The 13,842-nt window shown below is 38.4% G+C and overlaps 1 protein-coding gene across 2 annotated transcripts in view; it reads right to left on the bottom strand.

Annotated features, from left to right (window-relative positions):
• Window positions 1–600: 600 nt before the first annotated feature.
• The window catches only part of SARNP (SAP domain containing ribonucleoprotein), a 67,832-nt gene continuing 54,590 nt past the window's right edge, over window positions 601–13,842 (bottom strand). For both annotated transcript variants that reach the window (XM_063119956.1, XM_063119957.1), the window contains 2 exons: window positions 4,450–4,539; window positions 601–2,573 (listed from right to left, as the gene is read on the bottom strand). In XM_063119956.1, coding sequence (XP_062976026.1) covers window positions 2,532–2,573; window positions 4,450–4,539 — 132 coding nt within the window. In that variant the 3' untranslated portion in view covers window positions 601–2,531. The remainder of the gene's footprint in view (window positions 2,574–4,449; window positions 4,540–13,842) is intronic.

Genomic DNA, 13,842 nt, shown 5'->3' with positions numbered 1-13,842 from the left:
TAATAATAATGCTTTATTGGATACATAGGGTAAAATCAAACTTCTGCTGACACACTGGGACTTTTCTCTCCTCCTCCCTGCAGTCCCCCAACCCTCCTTAGCAGATTTTGAGGGTGTGCAGGTAGAAGGTTTTATATATATATATATATATATATATATATATATATATATATATATATATATATATTAAACTACAAGGCCTTTCACAAATGTACACACATTATCAGGAATATAGATACATATTCTAGAGAGAGTAAACTAGTTGCTCTGATTGCTGTAATACTGCTTTCAGGCGGGCAGCACCGGTGCATCCTTTCTCTCCTTTGTCCCTTTCTGCTTTGGTGCAAGTTAAATAAACAAAACCAACCCAAATGTATGAGAGAAATCCTATAATCAACTGAAATTCACTGCAGCATTAAAGTGAGTCATAGGAATTAATTCTTAGGATTTGCAAAGGAGCTAACACCCTTCACTGAGAACCGGTATGACATGACCATTAAGTGTATCCTTAGCAGCTTGAAATCTTACATTCCAGTAGATATAAACACAAAAAGGTACATCTAGGTATGCTCTGGTCCATCAAAGAGGCAGATACAGGCATTGCCTTGAAGAAGCAGTTTTATTATGAAACCAAGAATGAAATGCAGGTCTGGTTTCAATACAACGTATAAAACATTTCAAGCAAGTAACCATACTGCCAATAGTTGATGAGTAGAAAACACATATTATAAAATTTATCCTATAAAATAAGATCAGAAAAAAGTTGAATATACATTTTGAGATGTTGTATTGAACTGATAACTAATGCCAGGTCACCTCAGGACCTAATAGCAAACAAATCCTTAGAATATTGCTCAGAAGTGGCATAAATAATGAAGTGCATAAGCAAATTAGAAGAGCATGAGTAATCATTTTTAATGAATAAAGTATAAAATCAAGAAGATTCAGCTAATGATTTTTCTAAGCATTGTTTAATTTTGAACTACACATAAAAGGAAGGAGCTGTGTGATGGACACAAAAAGAAAAGTCATCAATCTTTCAATGAAATATTAGGGTTAAAAAAATCCAAAGGAGCCCAGTTGGACTATCACTGAAACCAAAAGCCAATCAACAACAGTATATAAAACTTGTGATCAGCAAGAAATGATAACTTTGGAATACAGAAAATAGTGTCATTCTTCCCTGCACAAAGGATGAAACAGAACTGAAGTATTAGCTAAAATTTCTTTGGGCTATATGAACTAAAATAGCTTGGTGCAGCTTTAAATAAATTTGGAACCACCTGGACAAAGCTACCAGTGCATTTCATTTCTGAAGCAAGTATGAGCAAGTACAATTTCCTTTCATTTGCAAGAAAATGAGATGCATAGGAGATTGTAGGAGAGCTTTTATCCAACTCATTACTTTTAATAAATTGCAACATTACAAACAGAATGATAATCTCATTCTAAAATGCACGGAATTCAGAGAGAAGCATAACGTTATAATTTGAAACCTGTGTTAAAAGGATAACGTAAATATTATATTTTACAATAATACATTGCACAGCTTTCATTTTTAGAACTTTTTGATACTACTCCCAAAGGAGGAAATTATTTGCATTTGTGACAAGTAAAATCTTAAAACCTCAGGGCAAGGTTCTAAAATATCATTACCAACAGAGCATCACCAAGAGCACTGGTTGTTAAATCCATGACTATTTCACTTTCTTCATTTTGTAATGCTCTAAACTGTGGAGACAATCACAATCCGATGCAATTAATTCTATTCTGTGGGCCAATAGTCATACAAGGTATAAAAATTATGTACATATATTTTGACTGATGACTATACATAACCCATGCTGGCTAGGTATATGGTAGATCTAATAGCTCATGACTCTATAAGACCCAGTGTTAGTCAACGTAGCAGAACTCAAGGGGAGAAGGGCTTCAGCTATGAGAATATATATATCAGATTGGGAGCAGCGAGCTGAGACAGATGAACTTTATGAGTTATTTTGCTCAAAGATGGTAACAGAAGAAGCCCAATTCTTAGCCATGGTCAATATGAAATTGAAAAACTGAGGCAATAAATGCCTAATTAAAAATGCAAGGAAGCTTCAGGCAGCAAGGTATTAATGACTAACTTCAACTGGCGCTGAATGATATGACAAAATAATATTCCTCCTACAAATAATATTCATATTCCTCCTACTTAGGGAGTATTTTTATTTTTGTGCAGCTGTTTTCATGTGTACAGAGAAGTATGCTGGAGGTATAACTTAGATACAAACGGCTAATAAGAGAATTTGTCAGATAATTCAAATTGTTTACACACACAAACAGAACACTTTTATTCTATGCTTTGAAATCTATTTCTTTTACAATTCCAAATTTGGGATGGGGTGGGGAAGCAAAACTGAATAGCTAGCTTTAAAATGCACAGCCAATATTTGTATGAGGGTGAAAACTATATTTCTCATTAGGGATGAAGAACAAGAAAGTGTAAAAGATACACCCCAAGCAGGTAAACACTAAGAGGAAGATCATCAGACGATGCCAAAACGCTCTGCTCTTTTTCTCTTCTTTGCCTGCAAATAGGAATTAAAAGAAAGATTAAAAAATCAAGACCTAGGGGAATGGCAACTCTTAGCATGTGTTTTGGCACAAGGGAAGGTAGAAAGTCTACAAGGAGTGTCACAGTGTTAGTTTAAGAAAGCATTTTTCATATCAGGTTTCACAAGGGGCACTCCAATTGCAACAGGGCCTCCAACCAGAGTCAGAAATTAAGTTGTAAAAGTGTAAGATACAGTGGCCTAGTGGTTGCTTCATCTTGCTGGGATATATAAGAGAGCTATGCTTAGAACAATGACTACTTTACAGGCCTGGAAAGCCTTCCAGGCAATGGGGAGGTGGGAAATGTAAAAGGCCAAAGGGTTAACACTCTTCTATTCATGGAGAAGGCGAGAGGGACACAGTCAAATGCATTAAATATACTCATGCGTCTCTGAGATATGCCTCTAAGTCAATACACTAGAGGCATATAAATCTTAATTTTTACCAGGATAAATAGCCTAGGGGGTAGCAGAAGTCCTAATCAAGAATCTCCAGGGGAAAGGTGCCGTTTAGCATACACAATACTAGAAAAAGACCTTTTTGTTTTAGGCAAACTCTCCAAGTGACCTAACGGAAAAGCATGGAATCCCTCAGACCAGAACCCAGCCACCCCCTTCACTCAAACTGAACAGGGGGATCATTCTACAGCTGCTACTTCATTTTGTGGAGCAATGCTTGCATAGCATCTGGCAAAAACAAAAAGCAGCAAACCATATCTGAACCCCATACAAGATGCCAAAGAAAATAAACTTCCTGTATATAATACTCAGGATTCATCCAAGGAGGAAGGTTCAGAGACCCAAATATTACTTCCCTTTCACAGGCAAAATCAGCCTATAGCAAGAAGACCCCTTGTGATGGGGAATGTGCCTTAATACCAACCACAATAACCATGAATACGGATTTACAAAAACAAAAGAACTGCCATGCTAGAGTAGAAGGATCTAATTAAAATTATACAAATCGTTCAAGAAGAAGGAATCAGAAAATGCATTTTAAGATAGCAGATCCCTGCCGAAAGGAATGTGATATGACAGAAACAGTACCAATGTTTTAGAAAAAATATTAAAATATTCTAGAAATGAACAGGAAAATATTTAACAGTAAAGAATTGTAGATTTGCCTTTTTGTGACATTTTTAAGGAGTTTCGTGGGGTCAAAAGGAAACAGCATGATGCAAAAAAGGTAGGAAACTGGGTTTGAATGTTATAGCTTTTACAAGCTTAAACCACTAATTTATTTATTCTCTCCTTCAACCTTGCCATTAATTTTATTAGACAATTTTTAGCAGCACTGGAAAAGGCAGGCAGATAACGTTCCATACATCCAGTGTCACATTTATTTCACATACACCCCAAATTAAAAATCACCATGCTAACTCTGCAATACATACAAAGGTGGGTTTGGCTCTGCTGACCCAGATTCAAATTCCAGCTCAGCTATGAAGCGGTGTGGTCTTGGACAACTCAGACAGCTTGTTATGAGGATAAAATGAGCTACTATGAATTTCTAACTACCTTTAGCTCATCAAGATTGTGTTTGGAAAACTAAAGTGATATAGATTAAAATGTATCAACCAAAGAAAGCAAAGCAATGACTTAGAGAGAAAAAGAAGCATTTTTTTAGGTCATCCACGATGAGGTATCTGAAGTACTAAATGACCACCTAGGAGAGTTTAGTGGGACCATGGGGGTGCAGGCAGAGAAAGGATAAAAGACACACAGTGCCATCTTGTGGAGTGCTTTCCATTATTTCATTATTTCCATTAATCATAGAAAGTGTTTTCAACTGCTACCTCCACCATCATAGAAACACAACATGTCCCTTATCATCTTTGCTTTGACAGGTTACCTCTGTGTCTTCTGTGGTTCCTGCCCCAGCAGAACTTGTTACAATACCAAACCTCTCCTTTCTCTTTTTGAGCTTCTCATCATCTTCAGTCTAAATAAAAATAAGAGACAATGTTTATTTGGCTTTGTAGACCAAGATTATAATTTTAGTTTTTGACAGCTTCTTTCTTTGTTGCCCCAAGCCTCATAGAACAATTTGCTGGAAAAGATATTTACAAGAGGACATAGCTAGAATTCAGCTGTTATTTTGTAAAGAGAGCTGGGATCATTATCTGGATGGACACTATGTACATCTAAGATGGCTGAATAAACTAGGTCAACTTTATTACATTGACTTTTCTTCTTCCTTCATCTTTCCTGCTGCTCATCACCTTGCTTCTACTGTTTGCGGCACTTCCCTGTATGGCAATCTCAGCTGTTAAAACTGGGACCGGCATCTGGAACAGCCTCAAATGGCTGTTTCTACCAGGAAGAAACACTGGGTAACACTTTGAAGGCTGTGTATCTGCATTCTCTTTCCGAGTCTCTCTTCCCTAACCTTTAAAAGATCAAGAAGCCCTTTAAATTTGGAAAAGATAAAGAGTACAACAAACAGTTGAAATCACTGTGTTGTATTTTTCTCTGCTAGAAGCAGGACTACCATCACCTTTTCTGCTTTAAAGGATCAAGATAGTCACCTGGATCACTGAAACTTGAAATCAAGATGGTAGAAGTAAACAACAAAGAAAATAATCATCATTGATAATGTTAGATACAGTATTTCTCTATATCTCTGGAAGTGAGCATTAAACCTCTTTTCCTATAGCTGCCTTCAAACTGATGGGCAGAAAGCACAGAATCCACTTTGCTGTCTAAAAAGGTAATTTAGGACTTGTTTTAGACATTAGGAACTCTGCAATGTATAAAGGGAAGTAATTGATGGTGCTATATAAATAAATAAATAAATAATAATAATAATAATAATAATAAAGATTAAATGCATAAATGCATCTTTGTCACCAGTTCTTTCTTCCCATTTGTATCTTTTTAATGCGAGCCATTTGCAACCAGTCTAACAGGAGCATTTTCATTAAGTTGGCCTATATGGCACTTATCTTCATAAATTCTGTTTCAATTATTTTCCAGTCTGAGTAATCAACAAATGCTGGCTGAGGCAGATACATTGAATTTCTTCTGCTGATTTCTCCATAAGACTGAGGCTTTTTACTCTCAAGCTTTAATTATGCTGATGGCTTGATCTACAGTAATTAAGGCCATCATTAAGAGCCTCTGCTTCAGCCATTTGCCTTGGAAGTTCTCTTATGCTATTTTCAGTTCCAAAAGATTATCCTTGCTCTACTCTTACAGTATTATCATCCTCATCCTCATCCTCACATGCAATACATCTATAACTTTCTCTTTTTCATATATTTGGTAATCCAGCAGTACTGGCCGTGAGAGGCACTTAAGCAATGTTAGCCTTTTACAATCACCATGTTGAGGATGTGTGAGTCAATGGGATGATGGAAATGAGCAAGGAAACAAATCAAAACCTTTAATCGTATTTGCTAGCCTTGATTAACCCCTAGATAAATGCACATCTTCCCAGGTCCATTAAGCACTCTGATAAAATGTGGTCTGAACCTTACCATCAACAAGGACATATTATAACTGACTAAATAGAATGAAAAACTAGGATGACACTCTTCCTATGACTATAAAGTCCACTCTCCTCATTTCATCTATACAAATAACACCTAATGATGATTGCTCAGACTTGATTAATTGATAGCAACCAGTCAAGCAGCGACAAAGCATCTCTACTTTTAAAAACAAATGCAAAACAAAGTAGCAATCAATTCACAAAGCAAGCCCAATGACATCACTGGTGCAGCAGGTACCTTTTGTCATAGAAGTTGTGTTTGACACCTCCACAGCAAGTGGCAGGACTGCCTTTATTATGTCAATCCCTTACATAAATGACACCATAGCAACCAAACTCAGCTTTATTAATTATGACATTTTCATCTGTTGTGGCAACAGGAATAATTGAAATGATTAATTAAAAATGCAGCAGTTTCTCAGGGGTTTCTGATAACAGCAGCAGTTCTTATCATAACAGGATGCAGATACCCTTTCTGCGCATTTCTAACACTTTGTAGTAGTTACTGTCTAACTTTATGGATTTGGCAGTATTTTGGCCACAGGATACTTTTCATACTGGATTTTCTACTCCAAAACATCTATTAAGCTTTTTATTCCTGACAACTCAATGGTATTATAAAGGTATTATAATGATTTTATATTAAAAATTATTACATGACCTTTACAGATATAGCATTGCTGTACCTTTGGGCCTAGAGTAGTATGGCTGACAATGAAAATAATGTGATTTACATTTTGGAGCTTAGTTTCTGAGGTACTCTGGATTTAAAACTTGGTGTTCAACTTGGCGCTCACAGTGGTACTTTCTTTTGCTCTGTAGCCCCCCAAATTTGTTCTGGAGAGTCCCCCACCCCTGATGAGTCCAGATAGCTAATATTTGGTACAACTATCAGAATGGAGACTACTAACAGTAACTACCCTTAAAAAAAGATGCACAATCTGAGCTCTGTTCTACCTCGCTGGATGCTATACACGGAAACAATGGCTCTGGAAATGCAGGATAGTTATAATCAGGGAGACCTGCAGTGTTACACTACCATTAAACGCCTTTACAAAAAAAAAGAAACACCTTGATTCTAAGGTCAGACTTGATTACCAATGACAGATAGAATACTGTCCTTTTTTAGAACAGCTGTTTGAGGCTTAAATACTTAAAATGAACCCACACATTTCATTATTGTTGTTGCCTCATATACAAAGGCTGCTTCAACATTAAAAAAAAATTCTCCCTGAATGCAGTAACTAAACAAGTAAACAAAAATTTAACTTATAAATGTCACACAAATAAAATCAGATCAAAATATGCTAAGAATAAAATAGTGCTAAGCAAAAACAAAACACAATGAACAGCAAGAAAAGCCACAGCTATCACTTAATGGAATTCCTGAGGACTGCTTTACATGGTGCATTAATGTTTGAATAACAACATGTCCTTTTTGCTAAGGGTACAAAAACTAGGAAAGTGATATATTTATAGTGGGTTTCTTATCTATATTTCTAATGTATCCACTTAAATGTTATACGCTACTTCTGCCACAAAGATTTATCAGCATGTAAAACATCCGACATACCAAAACACAATATTCTGTTGTGCTCAAAAATTCCTATCTTCCCGCTAAGATAGTGGAAGAGTTGCATAAGATAGTGAAAATTCTTGCTCAAAATTGCAACATGTAATTTAGTAATATTCAGCTAGTTCAGATAACCATTTAAAAAAATCACATGCTTTAAACTGTAGATAGTAACCAAGTCTGTATCTTTATGGTCTAAAGGAATTTGAGGGGAAAATGACCAAACAGTAACTTTAAATGGATGAATGGATGTCGTGGGACATGTAAGAGACTGCAGTGAGCTGAGGTTTTTATTTATTTTTTCAGTAACCCCCTATAATCATCCCACCCCCACTTACTGCCTGAAGGGAAAGTGTGTAACAATCCTACTAAATCAACACTGTTCTAATGATCTCACTCACTTGACCCCCTAGCACACCAGTGTCAGATGCAAACACGCTTACAATAAACTTCACTCCATCTTTAGCTCCTCACTGACAGGTTTTGATTCATGGGGTGCTGAAACCCATCTGAGGAAAATTACCTCTATCAAAACACTGCTATCTCGGCATCTATCAAGCTCTGCAAGAGCCCTGGGGCATTCTTGAATATGCACATGGGCATTTGTGTATGTGAAGTGGGGGTGGAAGCTGACCTTTCCTGTGAAGTGACAGATAAATTTCTGGAAGGTTGTGATTTCCAGGTTTTCTACTTTTACTGTTCATGCAGAAAAGCTCTGAAGAAGGCTCCTAGCTCATAACAGTTTCCATTCAAATTATTTCCCCCATATGTGTGTGTGTGTGTGTGTGTGTGTGTGTGTGTGTAGCCAAAAAACATTAAACATTTTCCATCTGATTATACAAAAATATCCTGTCCCATTTCATAAGGCTACAGATATTGTTCTAACAGAAAATAAAACTATTGATCTGAGGAATTAATTACATGTAGATTTCCAGGACTTCTATGCATAGAAGCTGTCAATTTCTACTATATTGAAGCATCTAATCACCCACGGTGGCTTATTTTGATGATGTGAACCTTTTAACCAAACTACAAACAAGAGCATAACATTTTGGCAGTAACACTTCATATTGTTAATTGATAACTATTCTGTTGTAGTCAGTTTCCTTAGTGCACATGTAGGACCCAGCAATATCTACAAGCTCTCAACTTGTAGATATTGATACAGAAATCAGGAAGATGCGGTGGGGCTCAACCTCCTACGCCAGTTCCAATTTCTGGTCTAGACAATATTTGTCCATTAATTGACAGTAATATAAACTATCTAAATTATTCTTTTCCTATGCTTGAAAATCTTGAACACGACATAAGATATTAAATTTCCAATGCCTAATTACTGATGCTAGTGAGGAAAGATCTAGGCTAATTCTCTTTTTCAGTCCACCCACATTTTAAAGAGCTGTTGTTGTATCATGTTTTTCTTTCTCTGCTCTCTGTATCATTAAGTAAGCCTGAGTCGTAATCAAGTCCAGTGAGGGCCCTATGAACTGGATTGTTCTGGATGGTATGAGACACGATTTGTCCTTGTTTATATAAAGACTGAGTTCTTGAACCATTTGTATGATGGGAAGTACATCCTGGGTAAGACTGTAGTCCGATGGTGCAACAATTACCCAATTGTCTAGATACGGAAAAACTTGAATTCCATGAATACATAGATTTGCGGATACCACCACCAGGCATTTCGTGAAGACACGAGGTGCTGTTGACAGGCTGAATGGTAGAACCTGGAATTGGTATGCTTCACCTCTAATCGCAAACCTGAAATATTTCTGGTAGGTTTGGTGAATTGCAATGTGGAAGTTTAAGTCCACTGATGCAAACTAATCCCCTTCTCAACAAAGGCAAGATTTCTGTCAAAGTTGCCATTCGGAATTTTGGGGGGTTATGAAAAAATAATAATAATAATCTCAGGTCCAGGATAGGTTGGAGCCCTCCATCCTTTTTTGGCACAGTAAAGTAATGGGAATAAAACCCTTCTTTAAGGCATTGTATCGGATTGCTACTTTCCTGAGAAGTGACCTGGTTTCTTCTTGGATGAGTTCTGATGGCGAAGTTACTTGGATGCCAGAAAAAGGAGGAAGGATGTCAAATTCTATCTGGTACCCGTGTTGAAAGATGGGCAGAACCCATCTGTCCGATGTAATTTCATTTCATCTTGGGAAAAAGGCAGATATATGAATTCCAAATTGGTGGTGCTCAGTAGCAAGGTGGTGATGTTGGTGAAAGTCAGACGCTGCTTGTTAGATGTGTCATGACCTCCCCTAGACGCTTGGGAGTGAGAAGATGAATATTGCTTCCTTGATCCCTAGAGTTGCTGTTGTTGCCTGAATGAACAGTCTGGGAGATGCTTGTTCTGATATGATGACTGATATTGCCAGTGACAATTGTGATATCGAGAATACTGGTATTCTTGAAGCTGTTGACCAATTTTTGGACCAATTCCATGGCGCTGTCAGTTCTAGCATTAAAGAGTCCTATCTATTCTGGATCTTGCATCCTGTGATAAGCTGGCTGAATGGAGCAGGGCGTGTCTCCTTATTGCTATGGCCCCGACCATCACTTTGGCATTACAATCTGCTTGATGTCTCATAGTATTAATTTGCTGATGAGAAAGTCTCACTGCTTCATCCTGGAAAATGCATGCAAGCTCCCTTGTGTCATCTGGTAAGTAATCAGAAAGCAAGCCTATCTTCTCCCAAAGAAAGAGTTGGTATCTTGCCATGGCCACTTGATAATTTGTGATTCGGAGACCCAATGCCAAGGAGAAGTAAAGTCTTCGGCCCATGAGAAACAAATGTCCTTATTAGTTGGCAATATATGAATCTTCTGAGAGCATCCTTGCAATGATTCAACCACAATGGAATTGGATGGTGGATGTGAAAATTAAAAAAAAACCTTTTTCTTGTACCCTATACACATTTTCCAACCTTTTTGAAGTTGGAGCCATCGAGGTTGGATTCTTCCAAGATTGCTGTACTATCTGTAACAGGTAGGCACGAATGGTATAGAAACCAGTGTAGAAGCATCAGTGTACTCTGCATCAAAAACAGGGACTTTGATTTTTTTGCACAAGTTGGGCCATTCTCCCAACTTGTTTTGCAAAATGACCCATGTCCTTTGAAGATGCCCCTTCTTGTATTTCCACATTCATATTTGGGGACGATGGTGGTGGTGACAGGGAGACTGAATCTGATTGATAGTCTTCTCTATTTGAAACTTGTTGGGTTGATATTTGAGGTTGCGAAGGCTCAGTGAGATTTGGCTCTGGGGGACCTGAGAAAGGGTTGTAGGTTCCCTCTCTACAGTCACTTATATCGAGATCTGCAGCTGCTGAAGTGGAGAGTGAGGCCTCGGTGCCAGAGGAGGAATAAAAATTCGAGGTGCAGCAGCTGTCGAAGCCAATGGCAGTGGTTGATGCTGAGGAGATGGTGGAGCCGATGGCAGTGGTCCATCTCTTGGTGAAGGTACTCCTAAATATTGCATCCTACTATAGTATCATGCCTGGGTCTCCCCAGTATAAATGTCATGGGGAAAGAGACCAATCAGAGAGCCTTTCTCAGTTTGATTGAGGAGAGCATGAACGTATGCTGAATATCCATATCTTCCATCTCTATCCCTCCTGTATAAAGTTGAGACTACTGAGTCAAGAGATCTATCCCGATATCAAGCATCCCTTCTTTGCCTAGGAGTCAGAGGTTGTCCAGCTGGTTCAGTTGGGACTGATTGGTGTCAAAATGGAGAAGAGGCAAGGATATCGGTTCCAAAGGTATTGGTTCCATTGTCGGTACTGATGGTGTAGGCTCTATTAGAATGGGAGAATTTAAGAGCAATGGAGGGGCTGGCATAAGGGGAGGGTAAAAGACTTTTCAAGTGAGTTCTGGATTCCTCCAAACTTCTTTTCTTTTTCTTATTTGCTTGGCCATCCAAAGGCAAATCAGACGTTTTTGCTTTTTTTGCCAGGTTTTTTTTAGCTGTTCAAAGTGTCAGAGATCAACTCGGAGTTGGGCGATCAGTGCACACAGCTTGAACAGGACGGGCTGGAGAAGCCACCAGGGCATGCTGTTTGAGGATCTGAGATGAAATTTCCACAGTCAATGTCCCGGGTTGATGAGGTTGTGCCATTGTGCCCCTTGGTTTGTCCACTGCTTTGAGTGACCGCTTCCACAATTCAGCACTAAGCTTGTCAGCCTGATTTATTCTTGCCTGTATTGTAAACAATTGGCAATGGGGACAGCCCTCTACAACGTGTTCCTCCTTGAGGCACAGCAAACACAGGGAGTGGCCATCAGTGTCAGGAAATCCACCCCCCCCACATTTAATGCATCAGCGAAAAAGGTCTTTAGAGGCCATGCACCTCAGATGATGATGATAATAATAATAATAATAATAATAATAATTTATTTCTTACCCGCTTCTCCAATTGGATCGCATGATCATGAAGATCACCAACAACAAAAATAAGAAGACAAGGAAAAACAATAATAACAAAAAAAAGTAATAAAAAGAAAATAAAGAAAAAACAGCCTGAAAAACTCTAAGAAAAAGAACATGATGTAGTTCAAGAGATTATGTTCCTGATGAGGCTCACACAATGGCAGTCAAAGAAGAACTGAAGGAATAGGTGGGAACTCTAGAGGAAATGCACATTGGAATGGTGGGGGAGGAGTTCCTGCTTAAATTCCTCAGCTATAGAAAGTTCCCAAAATGAGTCTCTGCACAGGCACAGAGGCCATATGTGTGATGCACAGAGACGAAGAAGAACTTTAAGAACTGAAGCCAGAATTTGCTTTTTCTTTCACCCTCCCTTTTATCTTTTGTGTGTGTTACTTCAGAGGTATTGATCTAAAAGATTCAACACAAGAGCCGAATTCAATTTCACAGAAATTCTCAGGGACTGCATACTAATGGTAGGTGGGGCCAAAGGAAAAGGGGACAGGGCCAAACTCCAGCATATTTTAGCTTAAAGCTCTACGAAGAAGTGCACAAAAGCCAGGAAACCACTAAACAATCAACAGTTGGGGGAAAGGCCACAACCATCTAGAGGGGCAGGATGGGATCCCAGGCCTGAGGTTTGACACCTCTGTTTTGTATTCTAAGCCTGAGGCAGGGACTGCAGCATAGTTGTTTTTTTAAATGGTCGATAAACTGCTCTGGGACTATTTCAGCTGAAGAGAAGATTAAAAGTGCTTTAAATAAAACAAACAAACAAATAAATAAATAAAACCATTTTCAATATTGAGTTGCTGTAGTGACATGAAGGAATCATTTAGAGAGCTCTAAGTACATATTTACTCAAAGGAACCCAAAAGGACAGTATCAGTTTTGAATTTCAGAGGTATCTATCATAACATATGCATTATATCACGAGGAATTTGAATGTTCATCTCATGTCATGCACATATTTCATATCATTTGTTTTATTCTCAGCTATGGAAAGTTCCTGAAGCAAGGCTCTGTGCAGGCGCAAAGCCCATGTGTACGATGCACAGAAACCATGATGAAGAACTAGCCTTGAGTCAAGAACTCCACATAAGTGTTTTTTCTTCTCACCTTTTCAGCCACCTGGGAGACAGTCTTGGGCATGACCTTTCCTCAGCTGAGTCTGCCTGTTCACCGCTTATCAATGAATGCCCCTTGGGCTGTGGTGCCTCAAGGACTTTTTCCCAGACTATCTCTGGCTGTAACCAGGAAGGAGTAGCTGCCTCCCTAACTGCAATCTTCTGTGAAACCAGGCAAAAATGAATTCCCAGCACCATGACCCTCCATTTTTTGACTAGGTCCTAAATCAGATACTTATATCTCTGAATATGAGATAACCTGCTAAATTTCAGACAAATAGGTGCAGGAACGTTTTTGTGCTAGAAATCATAACATTCTGATTTTTAAAAACTGACCTGCCAGTAACTTTTTATTTCTTGGCAGAATTGGGATGAAAATGACAGCCATAGCTGTTCCGTATTAGGGGATCACACCTGCCACGTTTCAGATGAATAGGCTCTGTGAGGTTGGACAAGAGCAGCCTTTTCAGTCGGGATATTTTAATTGGCACCAAAGTCACAACTTGTGCAAAAGGACAGGGGTGAATATTGGATGGGCAACATGCAGTGGCAGAGGCATTGTTCAAGCAAAACTAAATGCTAAACCTTCCCAGGTCCCAATAACTCCACATAACACTT

Source organism: Elgaria multicarinata, chromosome 3 (assembly GCF_023053635.1).
Source record: "Elgaria multicarinata webbii isolate HBS135686 ecotype San Diego chromosome 3, rElgMul1.1.pri, whole genome shotgun sequence".
NCBI classification, from domain to species: Eukaryota; Metazoa; Chordata; class Lepidosauria; order Squamata; family Anguidae; genus Elgaria; species Elgaria multicarinata.
The sequence above is the reverse complement of the archived record's forward strand: the minus strand, read 5'-3'. Positions and strand labels throughout refer to the sequence as shown.